The sequence below is a fragment of the Quercus lobata genome, chromosome 8 (genome assembly GCF_001633185.2).
Source record: "Quercus lobata isolate SW786 chromosome 8, ValleyOak3.0 Primary Assembly, whole genome shotgun sequence".
In the NCBI taxonomy this organism is placed as follows: Eukaryota; Viridiplantae; Streptophyta; class Magnoliopsida; order Fagales; family Fagaceae; genus Quercus; species Quercus lobata.
In genome coordinates this window covers 20,805,958-20,825,021 of record NC_044911.1, presented here as the reverse complement: position 1 = coordinate 20,825,021, position 19,064 = coordinate 20,805,958, and the positions used below count along the sequence as shown (strand labels likewise).

Here is a 19,064-nt window from a genome sequence, read left to right as displayed (position 1 = left end):
AACGGCTAGCTTTTCAAGCCCACTCTCTACAAATCATATTGTGAGGGATCTTTCATGCGCGAGCCCAACATCCTTATTGGGCCGCCAGAGAATTGTGTTCTTACAATTGGCGCCATCTGTGGGGAGAGCTTGCGCGTTGGCGCAGGTGGCGGTGGAGCCAGCTCTCTAGCAAGCAGAAATTCCTGGGGCTTCCTCCGACTCCAGCGACATACAGTTGTTGCTCCGGCATAAGCTTCTGCTAGGGGCTACGCCTTACAGTGCCAAGGGCGCGGGGATCTCTAGGGGCTTCCGGCCTCAAGCCAACTTTCCCCGCCCTGGTATAGGGGCTTATGGTCGAAAAGTAAACCGAATAAAAGAAAAAATCACAAGTTTTGGACAGAACCAAGGACTTGCATGGTCCTCGGACTCAAGCCTATGGGGAAACTAAGTACAAAAAAGAAAAAATCACAAGTTTTGGACAGAACCAAGGACTTGCATGGTCCTCGGACTCAAGCCTATGGGGAAACCAAGTACATAAAAGAAATTTCACAAGTTTTGGACAGAACCAAGGCCTTGCATGGTCCTCGGACTCAAGCCTATGGGGAAACCAAGTACATAAAAGAAATTTTACAAGTTTTGGACAGAACCAAGGCCTTGCATGGTCCTCGGACTCAAGCCTATGGGGAAACCAAGTACATAAAAGAAATTTTACAAGTTTTGGACAGAACCAAGGCCTTGCATGGTCCTCGGACTCAAGCCTATGGGGAAACCAAGTACATAAAAGAAATTTTACAAGTTTTGGACAGAACCAAGGCCTTGCATGGTCCTCGGACTCAAGCCTATGGGAAACCAAGTACATAAAAGAAACCAAGTTTCATAAAGAGTTTTGGACAGAACCAAGGCCTTGCATGGTCCTCGGACTCAAGCCTATGGGGAAACCAAGTACAAAAAATAAACCTTACAAGTTTTGGACAGAACCAAGGCCTTACATGGTCCTCGGACTCAAGCCTATGGGGAAACCAAGTACATAAAAGAAAATCCACAAGTTTTGGACAGAACCAAGGCCTTGCATGGTCCTCGGACTCAAGCCTATGGGGAAACCAAGTACATAAAAGAAAATCCACAAGTTTTGGACAGAACCAAGGCCTTGCATGGTCCTCGGACTCAAGCCTATGGGGAAACCAAGTACATAAAAGAAAAACTGTTACTTGAACATTAAAATCCATCCGAGAAGAACTCCCCGTTAACAGTAGGGTTGATCCCTAAAACTGCACGGATCCCCCAGTCTACCCTCGGATCCCCAACACCAAAGGGATCGATGAGATATAGTGCAATATATTACCCAAAAACACAATCAAAGTCCCTCACTACTCGGCCACCCTCTCGGACATTGGTCTAGCATGCATCGCGCAGCACTCAGCGGTTATCCCGGTTAGTTCCAAGAGTTTAATTTATTAAGGCTTACCCTTGTTATATTTGATAATATTTGTGAGTTTAAACTAGTAGGAATCTGCGTTAAGGCATTTTTCTGCCCGGAATATTATTAAGGGCAAGCTTACATTTAATATTCATGCGCAAAGTAGTTGTTGCAGAGAAGAAAAGCATGTGTAAAGAAATGAACTTATCTTTTATTAAGACAAAGGAACAGTATAGTGTATAGTGAAAAGCTAAAACAAGCTTACATTACAACTAACTATGCAAGTGAAAAGAAAAAAGATACAATAGAATGAAGAAAAGCCGAAGAAAAAAGGCGCAGAGGAGAGGTTGGCTACTGTTCCAAGATGTCGTCTAAGGAAACTATTCCTCGACGCTTCTACATGCCCATAACTCAGGCAACCAAAGAACCCAACTTGGGGCCTGCATCGGTGAAGAAAAGGTGCAGGGAACCTGACCTCAGGCTAACACCATCTACAGAAAAGGTGCAGGGAACCGGAAGTTGGGGAGCCCCCGCAAAAATTTGCCTGCTACAAGACAGACGGCGCTGATGGCGGAAATTCCTTCTTCTGACATACCAAAAATCTGGCATGACCAGAACCTGCTTCGGATTTTGACTAAAAGAGGGAGAAACACCCTTTCCCCTCTGTCGAACTGAAGTATTCTCTTGAATTTATGCCTCCTTTGCCCGTACATCACTCTTTTGAGCCTCAGGAGGACATGGCGCCTCTGTGGCGGAGAAAGTTCCTTTTCCCCAACCCTTGCCGCAAACATGATGTGCTAAGGGAGGAAACTGAAGGATTTGTGCGTAGGTAAAGCAACTTTCTCTCTTATTTATTTAAAAAGATGAGGTGGTGGCATTTAATTTACGCAGCGTCCCAAGGAACGCTACAGACAAAATGTCTCTGGCTCGATTTCCAACGTCGTCTGCAACCCTGAGGTTAAAGGAGTCTCGAGAAGGCGCACCTCGAACACTGGGACGCCAAAAAGTACCGCGTGATCAAAGACTACGGAAATACCTCTTAATTTGTGGGCCCAGTAAATTCGCAGCCCAGGCCCGTTCAGCATATGGGCCTAGGGACAGAACCAAGGCCTTGCATGGTCCTCGGACTCAAGCCTATGGGGAAACCAAGTACAAAGAATAAACCTTACAAGTTTTGGACAGAACCAAGGCCTTGCATGGTCCTCGGACTCAAGCCTATGGGGAAACCAAGTACAAAAAATAAACCTTACAAGTTTTGGACAGAACCAAGGCCTTGCATGGTCCTCGGACTCAAGCCTATGGGGAAACCAAGTACAAAAAATAAACCTTACAAGTTTTGGACAGAACCAAGGCCTTGCATGGTCCTCGGACTCAAGCCTATGGGGAAACCAAGTACAAAGAATAAACCTTACAAGTTTTGGACAGAACCAAGGCCTTGCATGGTCCTCGGACTCAAGCCTATGGGGAAACCAAGTACAAAAAATAAACCTTACAAGTTTTGGACAGAACCAAGGCCTTGCATGGTCCTCGGACTCAAGCCTATGGGGAAACCGAGTAAAAAAAAAAAGAAATTACAAGTTTTGGACAGAACCAAGGCCTTGTATGGTCCTCGGACCCAAGCCAATGGGAGAAACCAACTACTTGGATAAGAAGATGTTTGAATTCCGTAAGATGGGCTACTTGATAAAAAAAAATGTCAGGTTACTCCGTTCACGGCTTAAACACCATAAAAGGTTAAGGCCAACAAAGGTGTAAGGACGGTGGTGGGACGCCCCAGTATTCAGTAGCCTAAGAAGGCTGTTCATTTGGCGGGTGATATGTTTTCAGATGGTTATTTCTCACACGGCATCAAGCCTTCGGTTCTCTCTTCGGCTAGCGTGGGTAAGTATTACTTTTCACTGGTCGGCCTTATTGTGCCAAGCACTTCTATTAAAGTTATGGAGTTATGGCAACATCTTTTTATTATTAAGTGTCTTGGTCTTAGTCGTCATTGATTTAGATGCGATATTATTGAGCCGAGCAGCACTTGCAAATTTATAAAAACAAAGAGACAGAATATGCGAAATGAAATGACAACAATTTTTTTTTATTAATACAAAAAATCATTACAACGTACAAAGAGGGGCTCAAACAAGCCTATACAAAATGTGAACTGCCTAAGCAACAATAACATCCGTAGTACAGATATGTAAACAGTCAGGTGTCTTTTAAACTCGTCTTCAAAAGTCTCTCCAATCTCTGCCTCAATGCTGCTTATGTTATGATAAGAACTTTCTTTGGAAAAAGATGAAAGAGAAGGAAATAGTAAGGAAGAAATCAATGAAGAAGATGGAGGAGATGAATGAGGAAGATGAAGGATATGAGTAAAGAAGGAGGAGAAGAAGAGAGAAGAGATGAAAAGAAAGAAAGGGAGTAAAAGAGGGAGAAGAGAAAGCGCCAGAATGGATCTGGTGCTGGGAAGACTAGGAAAGGAAGGCGGAGAGGGCCACCAGTGAACGAAGAAGGAAGAAGCAGAGACACTTAGTCCCTGCCTCGGTCTTGACTCCTAACACGCTGGGGCCATACTAGGTGAGCTCATAAGAGAGCGGTTGGTTATGATGATGGGAGTTCTCGACTCAATCACGCCGAAAGTTGGACGTGATGAGTCCCTGCTTCGGATTTTGGCTGAAGGGAAGGTGAGACGAATCTTAAGTCTCCGCCAGCCTTGCCCTGACCGAGCCATTTCGAGCTTTATTAGAACACGGTGCTTTGAGGAGGGGTATGGTTCCTTCATCACTCGTTATGGTAAACGCATTCTGATTGGGTGTATGACAATGGGGTTAAGTGAACGCTAAGGGAGGCTAGGGGTTTCAGATCTTAGAAGGATGAGAGGGAGTCTGCACGAAAGTGATGGCCTCCTGCTTGCCTTCTTATAGGAAGGGCAAAACGAAGGGAATTAAATTCATTCAGGTTTCCAAAAGGAATCTGAAGAATAAAGGTGTGTCCGTTCCACTTCCCCACCTCATCAGATGAGTCGCCGAACGCAAATTAGCCTCGTAAAGGGAAGTCATTAAAGGCGCATCTTGGACAGCCAAACGGCAGGAGTAGATTACGAACGGATTAAAGGGAATACCTGGTAAACCGGCGAGTTTCCTGGACAGGTGGAAAACCGCCCACATTAAATGCAGGGCTGAATTAAATAAAGCCATACTGAAGGCCCGGGTTTACCAAAACCCTCCTTTCCAACCAAGAAGTCGGGTAGCAGGGTTTTGAGGGGCTATTGTGGGGCCCAATAATTTAAGGGCCAGGCCCAGTTGCTCTTGGAAAATCCGAAGGCCCAAGCCGAGGAGAGCTGTGGCCCAAGCTCTACAATACAGAGCACAAAACAGTTTTGGGAGGCAGCCGAGGACAGTTCTGATGGTGTCATAAATAAATCCCCAAGTCCATAACTCGTCCATATGTCTCGTCCAACAAAAGAAGCTACAATAGGCGATGAAAATTACAAGCGTACTGGCGAACCTCGTCCATACATGGACGAGCAATACCTCGTGAGATCTATTTATCAGTTATGAACGTCAAGCCTTCCAAGATGATCTCGTTATCTTCCACTGAAGATGGACGAGATCATCCTTGAGGTGTCGTCCATCCTGACTATGGATGGACGAGTTCATCAGCGTCCGACCTAGGTAACTTCCACAGCGGTTATGGAAGTTACTCCTAATTCGCCGGACTCCTCGACATTGGGAACGGTTCCTAAACAGATAAACCGTTCCACACACACACTATATAAGGCTTCTTCGATGAAAGGTAAGGGGGGCAGACACTTTTACTTTTGAGAGAACATTTCTTCGTTACAGAGAGTTCAAAGTAACTAACTTGATCATCGGAGGATTTTTGGCCGGTCCCCCACCGGTCCCCTCTGATTCTGTGTCCTTTGTATTACAGGAAATAGCCTAAAGATCAACGTTCGAGTCCTATCAACCCACTGATAAAGGGAGAATCATCAGTTGGCGCCTTGTGGGAAAGTGTATTACCCGGATTGGTTGGCCAATGTAGTAATGGTCAAAAAAGCGAATGGCAAGTGGAGAATGTGCATGGACTTCACTGATCTGAACAAGGCTTGCCCCAAGGATAGCTACCCGCTACCGCGCATTGACCAGTTAGTAGACTCAACTGCAGGACACAAATTGCTTAGCTTCATGGATGCCTTTTCAGGATACAATCAGATAAGAATGGACGAGGCTGACCAAGAGAAGACATCTTTTGTAACCAGTCAAGGCTTATTCTGCTATAAGGTGATGCCATTTGGCTTAAAGAATGCAGGGGCGACATATCAGAGGTTGGTCAACCACATGTTTCGTCCACAGATTGGGCGGAATGTGGAAGTCTACGTAGATGACATGCTGGTGAAAAGTCAAGACGAAGGAAGACATCTAGACGACCTGCAGGAGACATTCGAGACATTAAGGCAGTATCACATGAAGCTAAATCCTAGCAAATGTGCCTTTGGAGTATCATCAGGGAAATTCCTTGGCTTTATGGTATCCCACAGGGGAATTGAAGCGAATCCAGATAAAATTCAAGCAATATTGGACATGAAGCCACCGCAAAATACAAAGGAAATCCAATCCCTCACTGGACGAGTCGCTGCGCTTAACAGGTTTGTCTCTAAAGCTACTGATAAATGTTTGCCATTTTTTAAGGTTCTCAAAAAAGCATTCGAATGGACCTACGAGTGTCAGAGAGCTTTTGAAGATTTGAAGGTATACCTTACAATGGCACCGCTGTTGAGTCCATCAGTGGAAGGAGAGGAACTATATTTGTACCTAGCAGTAACCCCGCATGCCGTGAGCTCGGCATTGATAAGAGAGGAAGATAAAGTGCAAAGACCTGTGTACTATACAAGCAAGGCATTGAAAGGAGCGGAAGGACGGTATCCGCAAATGGAGAAGTTGGCCTTCGCACTAATCACAGCATCACGGAAGCTGAGGCATTATTTCCAAGCACATGTCATTAATGTTATGACAGATCATCCTCTCAAAAAGGCAATGAATAGGCCGGAAGCTGCAGGACGATTAATCCAGTGGGCTGTGGAGCTAAGTGAGTTCGATATCAGGTATCTACCAAGGCATGCCATTAAAGCTCAAGCCCTAGCAGATTTTATTGCGGAGTTTACCCCAAGTCATAACGAGACAGAGGACAGTAAGAGATGGATCGTTCATGTGGATGGTTCGTCCACACGGCATGCAGGAGGAATTGGTGTGGTCCTGCAGTCCCCAGAGGGAGATAAACTGAAACATAAAGTCCTTCTACAGTACCAAGCGACAAACAATGAAGTCGAATATGAAGCCCTCCTCAAAGGGCTAGAATTGGCAAAGTCCGTGGAAGCAAAGTCCATATGTGTCATGGGGGATTCCCAACTGATCATGGGGCAAGTGAATGGGACGTATGAGGCGAAGGAAGAACGAATGAAGAAGTATCTTGGTAGGGTGATGCGCCTTGTGAAAAGGTTTGAAAAAGCTGACTTCGTTCAAATCCCAAGGGAGGAGAACGTGGAAGCTGATACTATAGCGAAGGAGGCCTCAGCAGACGAATCATTAGGGAAGTCAGACGAAGTTCAATATGTGCCAAGTATAGATGCCCAGGAAGTACAGCAGGTTGATAACAAAGAAAATTGGATGACTCCCATTATATCCTATTTGAAAGACGGACGACTACCAGAAGAAAAGGACGAGGCCAGAAAGGTGAGGGTGAGGTCAGCTAGATACGTCCTTATGAATGGAGTTCTATACAAGAGAGGTTTCTCTCAACCTTACCTTAGATGTTTAGCTCCGGACGAAGCAAACTACGTGCTGAGAGAAGTTCATGAAGGGGCATGTGGCAATCATTCGGGAGCAAGATCACTTGTCCATAAGGTCGTCCGTGCAGGGTACTACTGGCCGAACATGCAAGCTGATGCTAAAGCATACGTTAAGGTCTGCGACCAGTGCCAGCGATTCAGCAACGTCCCCAGGCAACCATCGGAATACCTCACCCCAATGGTGGCACCGTGGCCCTTCGCACAATGGGGACTGGACATTTTGGGTCCCTTCCCTTTGGGAGTAAGGCAGATGAAGTTTCTAGTGGTGGGCATCGATTACTTCACCAAATGGGTGGAGGCAGAACCGTTGGCAAATATCACGCAACAGAATGTGAAAAACTTCGTGTGGAAGAACATCGTATGCAGATTTGGAGTGCCGAAGGTATTGGTGTCTGATAACGGACGACAATTCGACAATGCACTCTTCAAGGACTTCTGCTCACATTTTGGAATTCAGAACCATTACTCCTCGCCTGCACACCCCCAAGCCAACGGCCAGGCTGAAGTTGCAAACCGATCCTTGTTGAAAATCATCAAGACTCGGCTTGAGGGGACAAAGGGAGTGTGGCCAGATGAATTACCAGGAGTTTTATGGGCGTATAGGACCACAGTGAGGACACCTACAGGAGAGACTCCTTTCAAACTAGCCTATGGAAGTGATGCAGTCATACCTGCAGAAGTACATATGGCTAATCATAGGGTGATGATGTATCAAGACAAGGATAATGAAGATCAGCTTCGTCTGAACCTCGATTTAATAGACGAGGTAAGGACAAATGCAGAACACCGGGCAGCAAAGTATAAGAATCTCATGGCTATGCAGTACGACGCGGTGGTGAAGCCTAGGCGTTTCAACATTGGAGATCTCGTCCTGAGAAAGGTCTCTTTGTCGACCAAGAACCCGGCACATGGGAAATTGGGCCCAAACTGGGAAGGACCCTATAAAGTTATCAACTGTAAAAGGCAAGGATCCTACTACCTGGAGGCCCTGGACGGGAGAAAGCTGGAACATCCTTGGAATGTGGAGCACCTGAGGAGGTACTACCAGTAAGAGTGAACCTATGGACGAGACTGGGTCTTATAAGTCTAATTACCCTACTACTACGTATGATGCTGTTTGTGTTTGATACTATTATATTTGGTGTTGCTTATGTGTGGAGTTTGAAACTATGATCTTATTACTTATTATAGTTGTGTTATGGTTATGGACGAAGTCATGAAGTATGTATTTATTAAATAAAAAGGCATCAGTGTGCATATGCCTTGTCTGTAAACAATATTTATGTTATGTGCTAAATGTTGTGTGAAATTTCTCCATGATATTATCGTCCAAGTCAATCCTCAAGAGGGTTGAAAGATCCAAGACGAACAAAATCTCTGGACGCAGAGATGTAACGTCTAAATTTTCTAAGGAAAAAACCACATCCACACTCGTCCAACTCATGGACGAGACGGAGCCAACTGAAACAATCCAAAATCTGGACGAGAGAAAAAGTTGGCAAAATAAGTAAGATGGTAAGTAAAATTAGTTTGCAAGTCCTAAGACGAATCAAGCTAATTAAAAATACTACCTACTAAGACGAGTTAGACTACATGAAAAATATGTAATCTCGATATGGACGAGCTAAAGTTGGAGTTAAAATAGCTTGGCAACATTCGTCCATGAAAATGAAATCACTCGTCCATGCAAAGATAATAAAAATTCATTCAAAGGGTAGACTTCCTACGTCCAAAAAACCCTGATTAGTTTGGAAAGCAGAAACTACTTAAAAACCCGTCCTAAAACCATGGACGAGTATAATGTATTCTTGTTACATAAAGGAAGGTCCAAAAACAAAGGACCAAATAAAAAAAAAGAGAAAAACCACTAAGGTTAAAAGTCTCGTCCTAAGAAGGGGGAGCATTCACAACTGGTGCGTCCTGAGGCTGGGTACTAGCATCGTCTTCCACGTTGACGTCATCAGAGCCAGTCTGGAGAAGAGAGCTTGTGGCAGCAGCAAGGTTAAGCTTGATTGCATTAAAATCAACTTCAGGGAAGTTCTCAATAGCGTCCATTCTGAAATCTTCAAAACCAGCTGCATAATTGCGATCCAAAGTGTCTGTATATTCTTTGGACGACTTGAACTCAGCCACAGCGTCCTCTTTTGCCTTGGAGAGACGAGCATTCAATTCATCATTCATCTTCTGCAAATGATCAATGCGCGTATCCTTCTCCACTGCATCCGTCCTTAGCTCCTCAATCAGCTTGTTACGTTCCTTGACCTCGTCCTTAGCTTTTTCAGCAACCCCAGCCCATTTTTTACACTCAGCATTCACCTGCTGAATCCTCGTCTCCAACAAGACTCTCGTCTTGTCCAGCTCTGTTGCCTGTCTAGACGCTGCTATAAACTTGGACATGGCCTATGAATAGACAAAGCAACATAGAGTGATTAAATGAGGAAAAGTGGCTACCCAAATAAGGATGAGAGATACTGACATACCTTGAAGAGGTCATGGACGCCTGAATGTTCAAATTCCTTTAAACCCATGTTGTAGCACGTTTATATCTTCGTCCTTGACAGCCATCTGGAAACGTTTCCAAGCCAGGTCTTCGTTCTCAATAATGTTCGTGGAATGCTGGGACGAGCCAGGCGTGGTAGACTTGGCCAAAGGAGTTCTGGGTGGAGTCTTGGACGGCGTGGACTCCACTGGAGTGGACGAGTCCACATCAACTATCTGGACGGCAGGCTGGGACTGGGGAGGTTTGGACTTGACCACCTTGGACGAGCCTGACTTGACCCTTTTGTCCCTACGACTGGGGAGCCCTTCCAAGTCAATATTTTTTGGCAAGAACTTCCTTTTGTCCCCAACCGTTGGACGAGTCTGACCCTCAGGACGATCTTGGGCTTGACCCTCAGGACGTTTCCCCTCTCCTGCAATCTCCTTCCCTCTATTCTCTTTCATTGTTGACATTCCTAAGACGAGATGAACGAGTTAGGAAGGTACACAAAAAAGAAAAAGAAAAGGAGGTTTAGCTAAGAACTTACTTTTTCGCACAGTAACTTCGTGGGCGATAGCTTCGTCTGAAGGCTCAGGACCTAAACCCCACTTGGCTAAGCGTCTTAGCGTGACAAGAGAACGAAAGCTCCTGTCTGTATGTAGACGAGCTCTATGGACGCGGTCACGATGGAATTTACTCAGGGACGGACGTTTGGCAGCTACAACACAATGAACAAACAAAGGTTAGAAATTGTAAATATATCAAATAGAAGTAAGAATAAAAATAAACAAGGGGAAGGGACGTACCTTCTGGACGAAGGTTCCCTAGTTCCCCAGTGTAAGGGGGAAAGGGATCCCTGCCAACGTCCACAGGGTTCCCTGCCCAGAAGCCTGAAACGAAAATGAACTCCGTCTTCCATTTCCTATCAGACGAAGCTAGGGACTTGATCAACCTACAATCATTCCCTCTAGCAGTAAACTGATAAAAACCTTCAGATTGACTTATGGCAGAAGGTTTATAACAATAAAGGAACTCGTCCACTGTAAGAGGACGGTCCCCACCAAAAACTTCCCTCCACAAAATTTGCATGGAGATAATTAGTCTCCATGCGTTAGGATTGAATTGACAAACACCTAAACCTAACTTAACTAATAACTCTCTATCGAAGGCATTTAAAGGAAACCTAAGGCCACCTAAAAAGTAAGATTCATAGACGCCTATACCAAAACGGGGCTCACAACACCACTCTCCACGGACGGGCAGCCTAGGGTTAAACTCGTCTGGGATTTGATACCAGGATTTAAGGCTATTTAACTTCTGTTCGTCCGTCTTAGAATGGACGCCTACAGCACAGCTGAAGACGGTTTCTACCTCGTCCGTAGGATTGGACGGAGAACCAGCTTGAGAGCCAGAAGCTCTCCTAAGCTGTTCTTGGACGACCTCAATAGGGAGCCCAGGGGCCCCAGAAGAGTAGTTCTCGTCCGTGCTTCCTCCACTCTCATCACTAGCACTGCTAGAGTTAGACCTCTCACTAGTATCCTCACAGTACTCGTCTATGGCCTTATTAAGGCTATCAGTAGACGAGGAGGCAGCGGACATCTCTAACAAGAAACTTAAAACCTAAAGACGAGGAGAAGAAGAGTACCTGGCTCTAGACGGAAGAAGACTCTAGACGCAGAGAAACTCCTAGACGAGGCTCTAGACGACGGATGTCAAGGAAGAAAATCTCTGGAATGAAAAGGGTTAAGGGAGGCATTCCACTATTTATAGGATGCTGACCTAGGTAATCGAAACGACCCAGCCAATACGAAAGCGACACGTGGCATCTACCTCGGAAATATAAATCGACGAAATTAGCCACCAATAAAAAAATGACACGTGGTGCGAATAATTAATAACCAATTACCAGTCCAAAGACGTTCAACCATTTGGACGACTCACATGGACGAGGGGGCAACTGATGGTGTCATAAATAAATCCCCAAGTCCATAACTCGTCCATATGTCTCGTCCAACAAAAGAAGCTACAATAGGCGATGAAAATTACAAGCGTACTGGCGAACCTCGTCCATACATGGACGAGCAATACCTCGTGAGATCTATTTATCAGTTATGAACGTCAAGCCTTCCAAGATGATCTCGTTATCTTCCACTGAAGATGGACGAGATCATCCTTGAGGTGTCGTCCATCCTGACTATGGATGGACGAGTTCATCAGCGTCCGACCTAAGTAACTTCCACAGCGGTTATGGAAGTTACTCCTAATTCGCCGGACTCCTCGACATTGGGAACGGTTCCTAAACAGATAAACCGTTCCACACACACACTATATAAGGCTTCTTCGATGAAAGGTAAGGGGGGTGAGACACTTTTACTTTTGAGAGAACATTTCTTCGTTACAGAGAGTTCAAAGTAACTAACTTGATCATCGGAGGATTTTTGGCCGGTCCCCCACCGGTCCCCTCTGATTCTGTGTCCTTTGTATTACAGGAAATAGCCTAAAGATCAACGTTCGAGTCCTATCAACCCACTGATAAAGGGAGAATCATCAAGTTCAGTCCTCGGCAGATCCAGAATCCCACCGGAATAAAGGGGTAAAACTGGTATAGGAACGAATTTGTAAGGAGATCCAAAATATCTTGAGGAAAGTTATCCTTACTACCATTCCAGATAAGACTCTGCACCTGACAGAGCCGTACTCTGTAGCCTTATCAACCATCCCCAACAATTCTGGGATTAGACTGATGGGACAAATATCAGTCTTGTAAAGATTGACCCTACACGTGGACGAAGGACAGTTAACGCAGACGAGTATAAAAGGAGAAAGTAAGTAAATCGAAAGGAGACTCCCATTCCTCCTCCAAAAAAGGGAGACGATCTGGGTAAGAACATCTCAACAACACCTGGGATTACAGAAAAAACCCATCGTCGGGTAACCGGGGTAAGACCCTAATGGTCCTCGGATCAAGTCCGAGGAGGCCCATCCCATAGGATGCGATGCCGTAGGGCTTAAACGTTCAAGCCCAAATCCTTTTTCTACATGAATTCCTCTAAAACCAGGACCGGGCACCACCCCGTGACCAACGGCTAGCTTTTCAAGCCCACTCTCTACAAATCATATTGTGAGAGATCTTTCATGCGCGAGCCCAACATCCTTATTGGGCCGCCAGAGAAGTGTGTCCTTACAATTAGTTTGATTGTAATGTTGTGAAAATATCACTACTTTTCTTTTTTTATTATCTTATAGGTAGATGGGTATATTTTTATAATTATTGGGCTTACATTATTGTAAGGGAAAGTTTTGGATCCTAAACCCAAAAGGTAAATGGATTAAGACTTAAAGAGCCTAATACAATGAATTTGTAGAGTGGGCTAAAAATTAGGTTTCAATGAACTATACAACGCTCACAATGAATTGAAGACAGTAGGAAAGCCAAGAAAAATAAGTTTTATGCAAAGAAAGTCTTCCTCGGCTTAGTCCGAGGAAAGTAGTTCTTGATTATATTACTTTTAGACTTGAGTACAATTTCAGTTTTCAGTGCTACAGTGTCTTCTTTACAAATTCTCAGATGCCTCTCTACAATGGGATTTTCCTTCCTTATATTACTCTTCTTCGCTCCATCTTAGCCATCCACGTGTTGATCAGATGGCTAGCTTTTATCTTTGTCACATTAGCACCTTCCTGAAGTTTTTAGAGGTAATTGTAAGGTTGAATATCATTGTTTAGGTATCACCTCCACATTAATGTGGCTAGAGAGTTAGTTACAGAGCATTCAATGTGGTGGCAGCAGCTTTCACTTAGATATTTCTTACTTTTCTATTGCCTTATCCATTCTTGATGCTTATCCTTACCAGTAGAACTACCTAGGACGTTGCTCTTGATGGTAGGTCCACCCTTTTGACTTTTGCTCCGTCAAGCCGAGGTGGCATTTGTCCTTAGATCTCCTTCCTGAACCCTCATGACTAGACCCCTTTCTTCGTTCACTAATGTGCACTTTCATGGTGACGTTTATCTGTCTTTGGACTATTAAGTGTCCTCGACCCAATATATACTTCTGGGCCTGTCATCCTTACAATTATAATTTTAAATTCTTAACAAATAAAAAAAAAAGGGTTTAATTAAAGAACAAATACATATGTCCATTTGGGAATAGTATATCTAGTTTTTTGTTGAAAATTATTGCTGAAGGTGTACTAAAGTATACTTGTATCTTAAAAAAAATAGAAAAAACCAGGTTTTAAAAAGTTGTATATAAAAACTAAAAGTTAAAAGCTAACAGCTGAAGTTGATGCCAAACAGATTCTTAGTAAATCTAGTAGCTTGTGGGACATTTAGTAAATCCGTCATTCTAATATGAGTAATATCCATTAGTCATGACAAGTAATGGAGGTGCCATGTTGATATAATGAATTTGCCACTTGTTCCACCAAGAGTTATCTGTGATAGTCCATATATAGTCGTGAAGATTGATTAAAAAAGAAAAATTTCTAAGTCTTTCTTTTCAACATTTAATTTCTGAGGTCACACTTCTAATAAAATCATTCAATTATATTACCATTTCACTTGTCATAATCGGGAACAAATTGAGTGAGCCAGATTCTAAAATTCCAGGCATATCAAGAGTTAACAAAGCCTATTTATGAACATCTCTTTTTCAATAAAAAAGAAAAAAAAATCGCGTGATTCAAAAAGCAAACATACTTATCCTATTGAACAATTTCTTTGACATGGAGGTCAGACTACTTAAGATAATTGATCCTCTCTCTCTCTCTCTCTCCCCCTTCAAATTAGTTGCTAAGTACTAGTTATAGATTAATAACTCAGTGATAATAAGCATTGACATCCTCAACTGTAAAGTGTAAACCGTTAAAAATCAAAATCCCCACTCCTTTTACCTTTTTCCCAACGGTAAGTAGACATGTCCTTGAGTGCCTTGGGAACGCTGATAGTTTTTCAAGAATAATTTTCTTTATTAAACTTAGTACAGTATTTTAAATCTTAATACGTATTTTCATACACTTTTTTATTCATGTATATTTTTACACATTTTTAAATATATATTTTCAGTTTTTAAGTGCATATATCAAACACCCTAGGTCTCCTTTAGAAAATATCTTACAAATTCAACTTCACGTTTCAATCCTTCATATAGATTAAACGTAAAAGTTTTAAGGTGCGATCGATGACAAGTAACGAGGATCATCATCCAGTGGCTCCATTCAGCAAAACCGATCTTCAAAGTCGTAATACTGATCATGACAAGTTGACAACATACACGTTAGACCATAAGTGTAAGTTTAGGAAAGATTAATTAAATGTGTCCTCCGATTAAGTTAACTGACCTAATCAACAACAACAACAAGAACTTCTAAAAGAATAAATTAGATCTTTTAAGTTCAAAAAAGGTTCAATCCGACCAATTTTTTGAACCTAGAAGAATAAATAGAACCAAAGAGGATGCACGCAACAACATCGCACCTTGATACTAGAAACTTTTATCAATTCAATAGAGCATGATATTGAGGTTTTAATTAATATATGTACCGTAATCCTAACAATATTCACCAATCAAAAACAAAGAAAACAGGGTCTCTTACCTTTTTGCCACCAGGAAGCCTGAATACCCTGTTTCCATATCCAATCTTATCTTCAATGGTCTAGTCCTCGTCAAGTACGTATATTTTAAATCTGATCGGACCGTCCCTGAGTATTCTGATGCAGAGAATCATTAGCTTCGAGGGTCAACCGGTCAAACTCTACATTTCAATTTGCAAGAAGAAAAAAGAAAAAAGAAAAAAGAAAAAGACATCAGTCAAGAGCACGAAAAGTTATCCAACAAAGGAAATCTTCGTGATCGCCATTAAGGTAAATCTGGAGATGTAGCTGTTGGACATTACGGGGTATGGAAGTGTGGGTCCATATGTCAAGAAGGAAAGTGTCACAACTCACAACTAGAATAGCTTTTTGGAGGAACGGTGCTATGCGTATGCGGAGAGCCAAAACTAGCTTCTGAATTCTGATGTATGATCGAGGTGGTGGAGTGTTCCAGAGGAGCTTCCACCTGCTCGACAAAATGGTTGCGGCGATGGCCTTTTCGGTTGGAAGGAAAGAAAGAAAGGCCGTCGCCACAAGCATTTTGTCGAGCGGGTGAGATAAATCATAAAATGGAAAAGGAGAAAGGCCATTTGGAGAAGAGGGTCAGGTAGATTGCTCATCAACACGTACGCGCCGCAACAATTTTAGGGTTTGCTGGAGCTAATAATGAAGTTAGAGATGGAGGTTTTCTTTCCTTTTATAGTGTTTGCTGTAGCTGAAGGTCTAGACTTCTAGGTTTAAAGGTCAGACTTATTGGTGGGAAAGTTAGATAAATGTAAAAGGTAAAGTTACCTTTTTCTTTTTTTTTCGCAGTGACGGTCATCATTAGAATGATTATGGCACTTGAATGAATTTTTCTTTTTGGATAGGTTATTTAGCCTAGCCTCCCTCGTACGCTCATTTTAGTATCATGATTAATAACTTATTTTAAGAAGGTTTTAATATTACTTATATAGGAAAAAAGTATTCAAAATATTATATGTTTTTTTTTTTTTGTTTACTCTTCTTATAAAAATTTTCATAAAATAGTTTCCAAAAAAATGCTTTTAGGGTATTCGTTGACTTTTCCTTTTAAGCTATACCGTCCGTTTAATGGTGATTTATTCTCTATCACTATGCCCAAGACATTAATTGATTCTTTTATAGGTGAGTTTGAACTTTAAATCTTTTATTCCTTATAGGATTTGATTGAATTAAATGACCATATACCATTGTAAGTTTTTTTTTAAAAAAATTTCCCCTCTCCCCGTGTGTATGTTAAAAATACTTAGGATTCTAAAAAAGAAAAAAAAAAGTTTAAATCTCTTATTTAATATTGACCGAAGATTTTAATAAAGGGTAAATTACAAATTATATTCCTAAATTTTGAGAGTATTTGGATTTTACACCTTGAAGTTTTAAAATTTGGATTTTACCTTTTAAAGTCTTGCAAAATGCAAAAAACCCTTCATTTTACACATTTTGACAAAAAAAAAACCCACATCAATGGGTGTAAAAATGTGCATAAATGCACAATTACTATAGTAACAGTGCATATATGCACAGTTATTGTAACATTTGCATTTATTATTTTATTAATTTTTTCTCTCTCTTGTCTTTGGTTGCTTTTTGTTTTTCTCATTTTTCTCTCTCTCATCTTTGCTTCTTTTTCCTTCTCTCTTCTCCTACTAGCTCTAACCCTCGCCAATCTCTTAGCTCCTATGGTGGCTCCAACTGGGAGCACCATGTCACTCACTCGACTTGATGCCGCTCCGACTCTGGCCTCACCGTCCTCGTCATCGGTGCCACTGGCTTCATTGGAAGCCACGTCTCCATGGCCATGAAGCGATGAGGTGACGAGGTTTTGGGTCTCGACAACTTCAATGGGTCTTGAATGGGTCTGTTCACCGATTGGGGTGGGTGATGATGGTGGCTGGGTGTTCAAATTGAGTGGGTTTCGGCTTGAATGGGTCTGTTCGCCGATCAGGATGGATAGTGGCTCCATCCCTCACTCTCTTTGACTTTTACTGCCGATGGTTTTCCTTTGTTTCTAGTGGGTTTTGAAATTTCGATAAATGGGTTTTTGGATCTTTAGATTTGGGTTGGTTGATGATGGTGGCTTGATGATGGTGATGATGGTTATTAGATTTTTGTTGTGTGGCTTGATGATTTTCCTTTGTTTCTAGTGGGTTTTTGGATCTTTGGATTTGGGTAGGTTGATGATGGTGATTGTGTGGGTTGATGATGGATCTTTGGATTTGGGTTTTTGGAGGCTGGTTGATGGTGGCTCGATTGAATGGGTATGTGAATTTCATTGATGGTAGCTTGGTTGAATGGGATGGTGGCTGTGTGGGTTGTGTTAGGTCTGTGAGAGAGGTGGCAGTGGGAAAAAATGAATATTTTATTGAATAAATGTGTATAATAGAGAAACTGATGTGAGAGTTTTGTAAAAATAGGTATGCAAAATAAAAAAAAGCAAGTTTTTTTTTTTTTTTGCAAAATGGACAGATTTTTTGCATCAACTGATGCGGGTGCTCTTATTGATGGGAAAGCTAATGTAAAAGGTAAAGTCACTTTTTTTTTTCTTCGCAATGATGGTCATCATTAGAATGATTATGGCACTTGAATGATTATGGACAGGAATGAATTTTTATTTTTGGATAGGTTATTTAGCCTAGCCTCCGCTCATATGATCATATTAGTAACATTGTTAATAACCTATTTTAAGAAAGCTTTAATATCACTTTTATAGAAAAATAAATTCAAAATATTATTATTATTATTTTTTACTCCTTATAAAAGTTTTCATAAAATAGTTTCTTAAAAAAATGCTTTTAGGGTATTCGTTGACTTTTCTTTTCAAGCTATACCGTTCGTTTAATGATGATTTATTCTCTATCACCATGCCCAAGATATCAATTGATTTTTTCTATAGGTGAGTTTGAACTTCAAATCTTTTATTCCACATAGGACTTGATTGAATTAAATGACCAGACACCATTGTAAGTTTCTTTAAAAAACTTCTCCCATCTCCCCGTGTGTGTGTGTTAAAAATACTTAATATCCTAAAAAATAAAAAAGTTTAAATCTCTTATTTAATATTGATCAAAGATTTTAATAAAGGGTAAATTACAAATTACATTCCTAAATTTTGAGAGTATTTGGATTTTACACCTTGAAGTTTTAAATTTTGGATTTTATCTTCTAAAGTTTGGAGGCGTTTGGATTTTACATCCTAACGTTTCAAAATTTGGATTTTACCTCTAACCACCTCCAAACTTTAGGGGTTAAAATCTAAATTCTAAAACATCATTGTGTAAAATCCAAATACCTGCAAACTTTAGGGGGGTAAAATCTAAATTTTAAAACTTCAAGTGTAAAATCCAAATACCCCCAAATTTTGGGGTATAATTTACAATTTACCCTTTAGTAAATTCTCATTTGGAGCTTAGCAAATTAGTTTTAACCTACAAAAAAAGTACAAAAAAGAAAAAAGAAAAAAGAAAACCCATAGTTTTATTATTGAAACACGTTAAATCCTTGTCTTTTAAATGGGACGTTTTAAACTTAAGACTTTCATAGATATCAATTACATGTGTGAGGGTGGGATTTGTTTGGGTTTTTAAAGGCACATTTATGAAAGTTTGGGGTTTATTTATTTATTTGATAGGAAAAGTTTGGGGGTTTAAATTTAAATTATCCAATTAGAAAATGAGGTTTAATGTGTCCTTACCATAGAATTATGGTGTTCTTTTTTTATAAAAAAAAAAAAAAAG

The 19,064-nt window shown here is 41.5% G+C and overlaps 3 protein-coding genes and 1 long non-coding RNA gene across 4 annotated transcripts; 1 reads left to right on the top strand and 3 right to left on the bottom strand.

Annotated features, from left to right (window-relative positions):
• Positions 1 to 6,150: 6,150 nt before the first annotated feature.
• On the top strand, positions 6,151 to 8,471 carry LOC115956584. The gene is made up of 3 exons (XM_031074914.1): positions 6,151 to 7,617; positions 7,774 to 8,115; positions 8,427 to 8,471. The coding sequence occupies exons 1-3, from the start codon at positions 6,151 to 6,153 to the stop codon at positions 8,469 to 8,471; spliced, it is 1,854 nt and encodes a 617-aa protein (XP_030930774.1).
• Positions 8,472 to 9,122: 651 nt separating this feature from the next.
• Positions 9,123 to 9,774, bottom strand: LOC115956583. The gene is made up of 2 exons (XM_031074913.1): positions 9,716 to 9,774; positions 9,123 to 9,635 (listed from the first exon to the last, which is right to left on the bottom strand). Exons 1-2 carry the CDS (start codon positions 9,761 to 9,763, stop codon positions 9,123 to 9,125), a joined length of 561 nt encoding a protein of 186 aa, XP_030930773.1. The 5' UTR covers positions 9,764 to 9,774.
• A 1-nt stretch (position 9,775) lies between these two features.
• On the bottom strand, positions 9,776 to 12,065 carry LOC115956582. Its single transcript, XM_031074912.1, has 4 exons — positions 10,521 to 12,065; positions 10,262 to 10,432; positions 9,853 to 10,189; positions 9,776 to 9,800 (listed from the first exon to the last, which is right to left on the bottom strand). The coding sequence occupies exons 1-4, from the start codon at positions 11,311 to 11,313 to the stop codon at positions 9,776 to 9,778; spliced, it is 1,326 nt and encodes a 441-aa protein (XP_030930772.1). The 5' UTR covers positions 11,314 to 12,065.
• Positions 12,066 to 13,160: 1,095 nt separating this feature from the next.
• LOC115954885 lies at positions 13,161 to 15,959 on the bottom strand. Its single transcript, XR_004083967.1, has 2 exons — positions 15,312 to 15,959; positions 13,161 to 14,963 (listed from the first exon to the last, which is right to left on the bottom strand). It is a non-coding gene; the product is annotated as an uncharacterized LOC115954885 (long non-coding RNA).
• Positions 15,960 to 19,064: the final 3,105 nt, after the last annotated feature.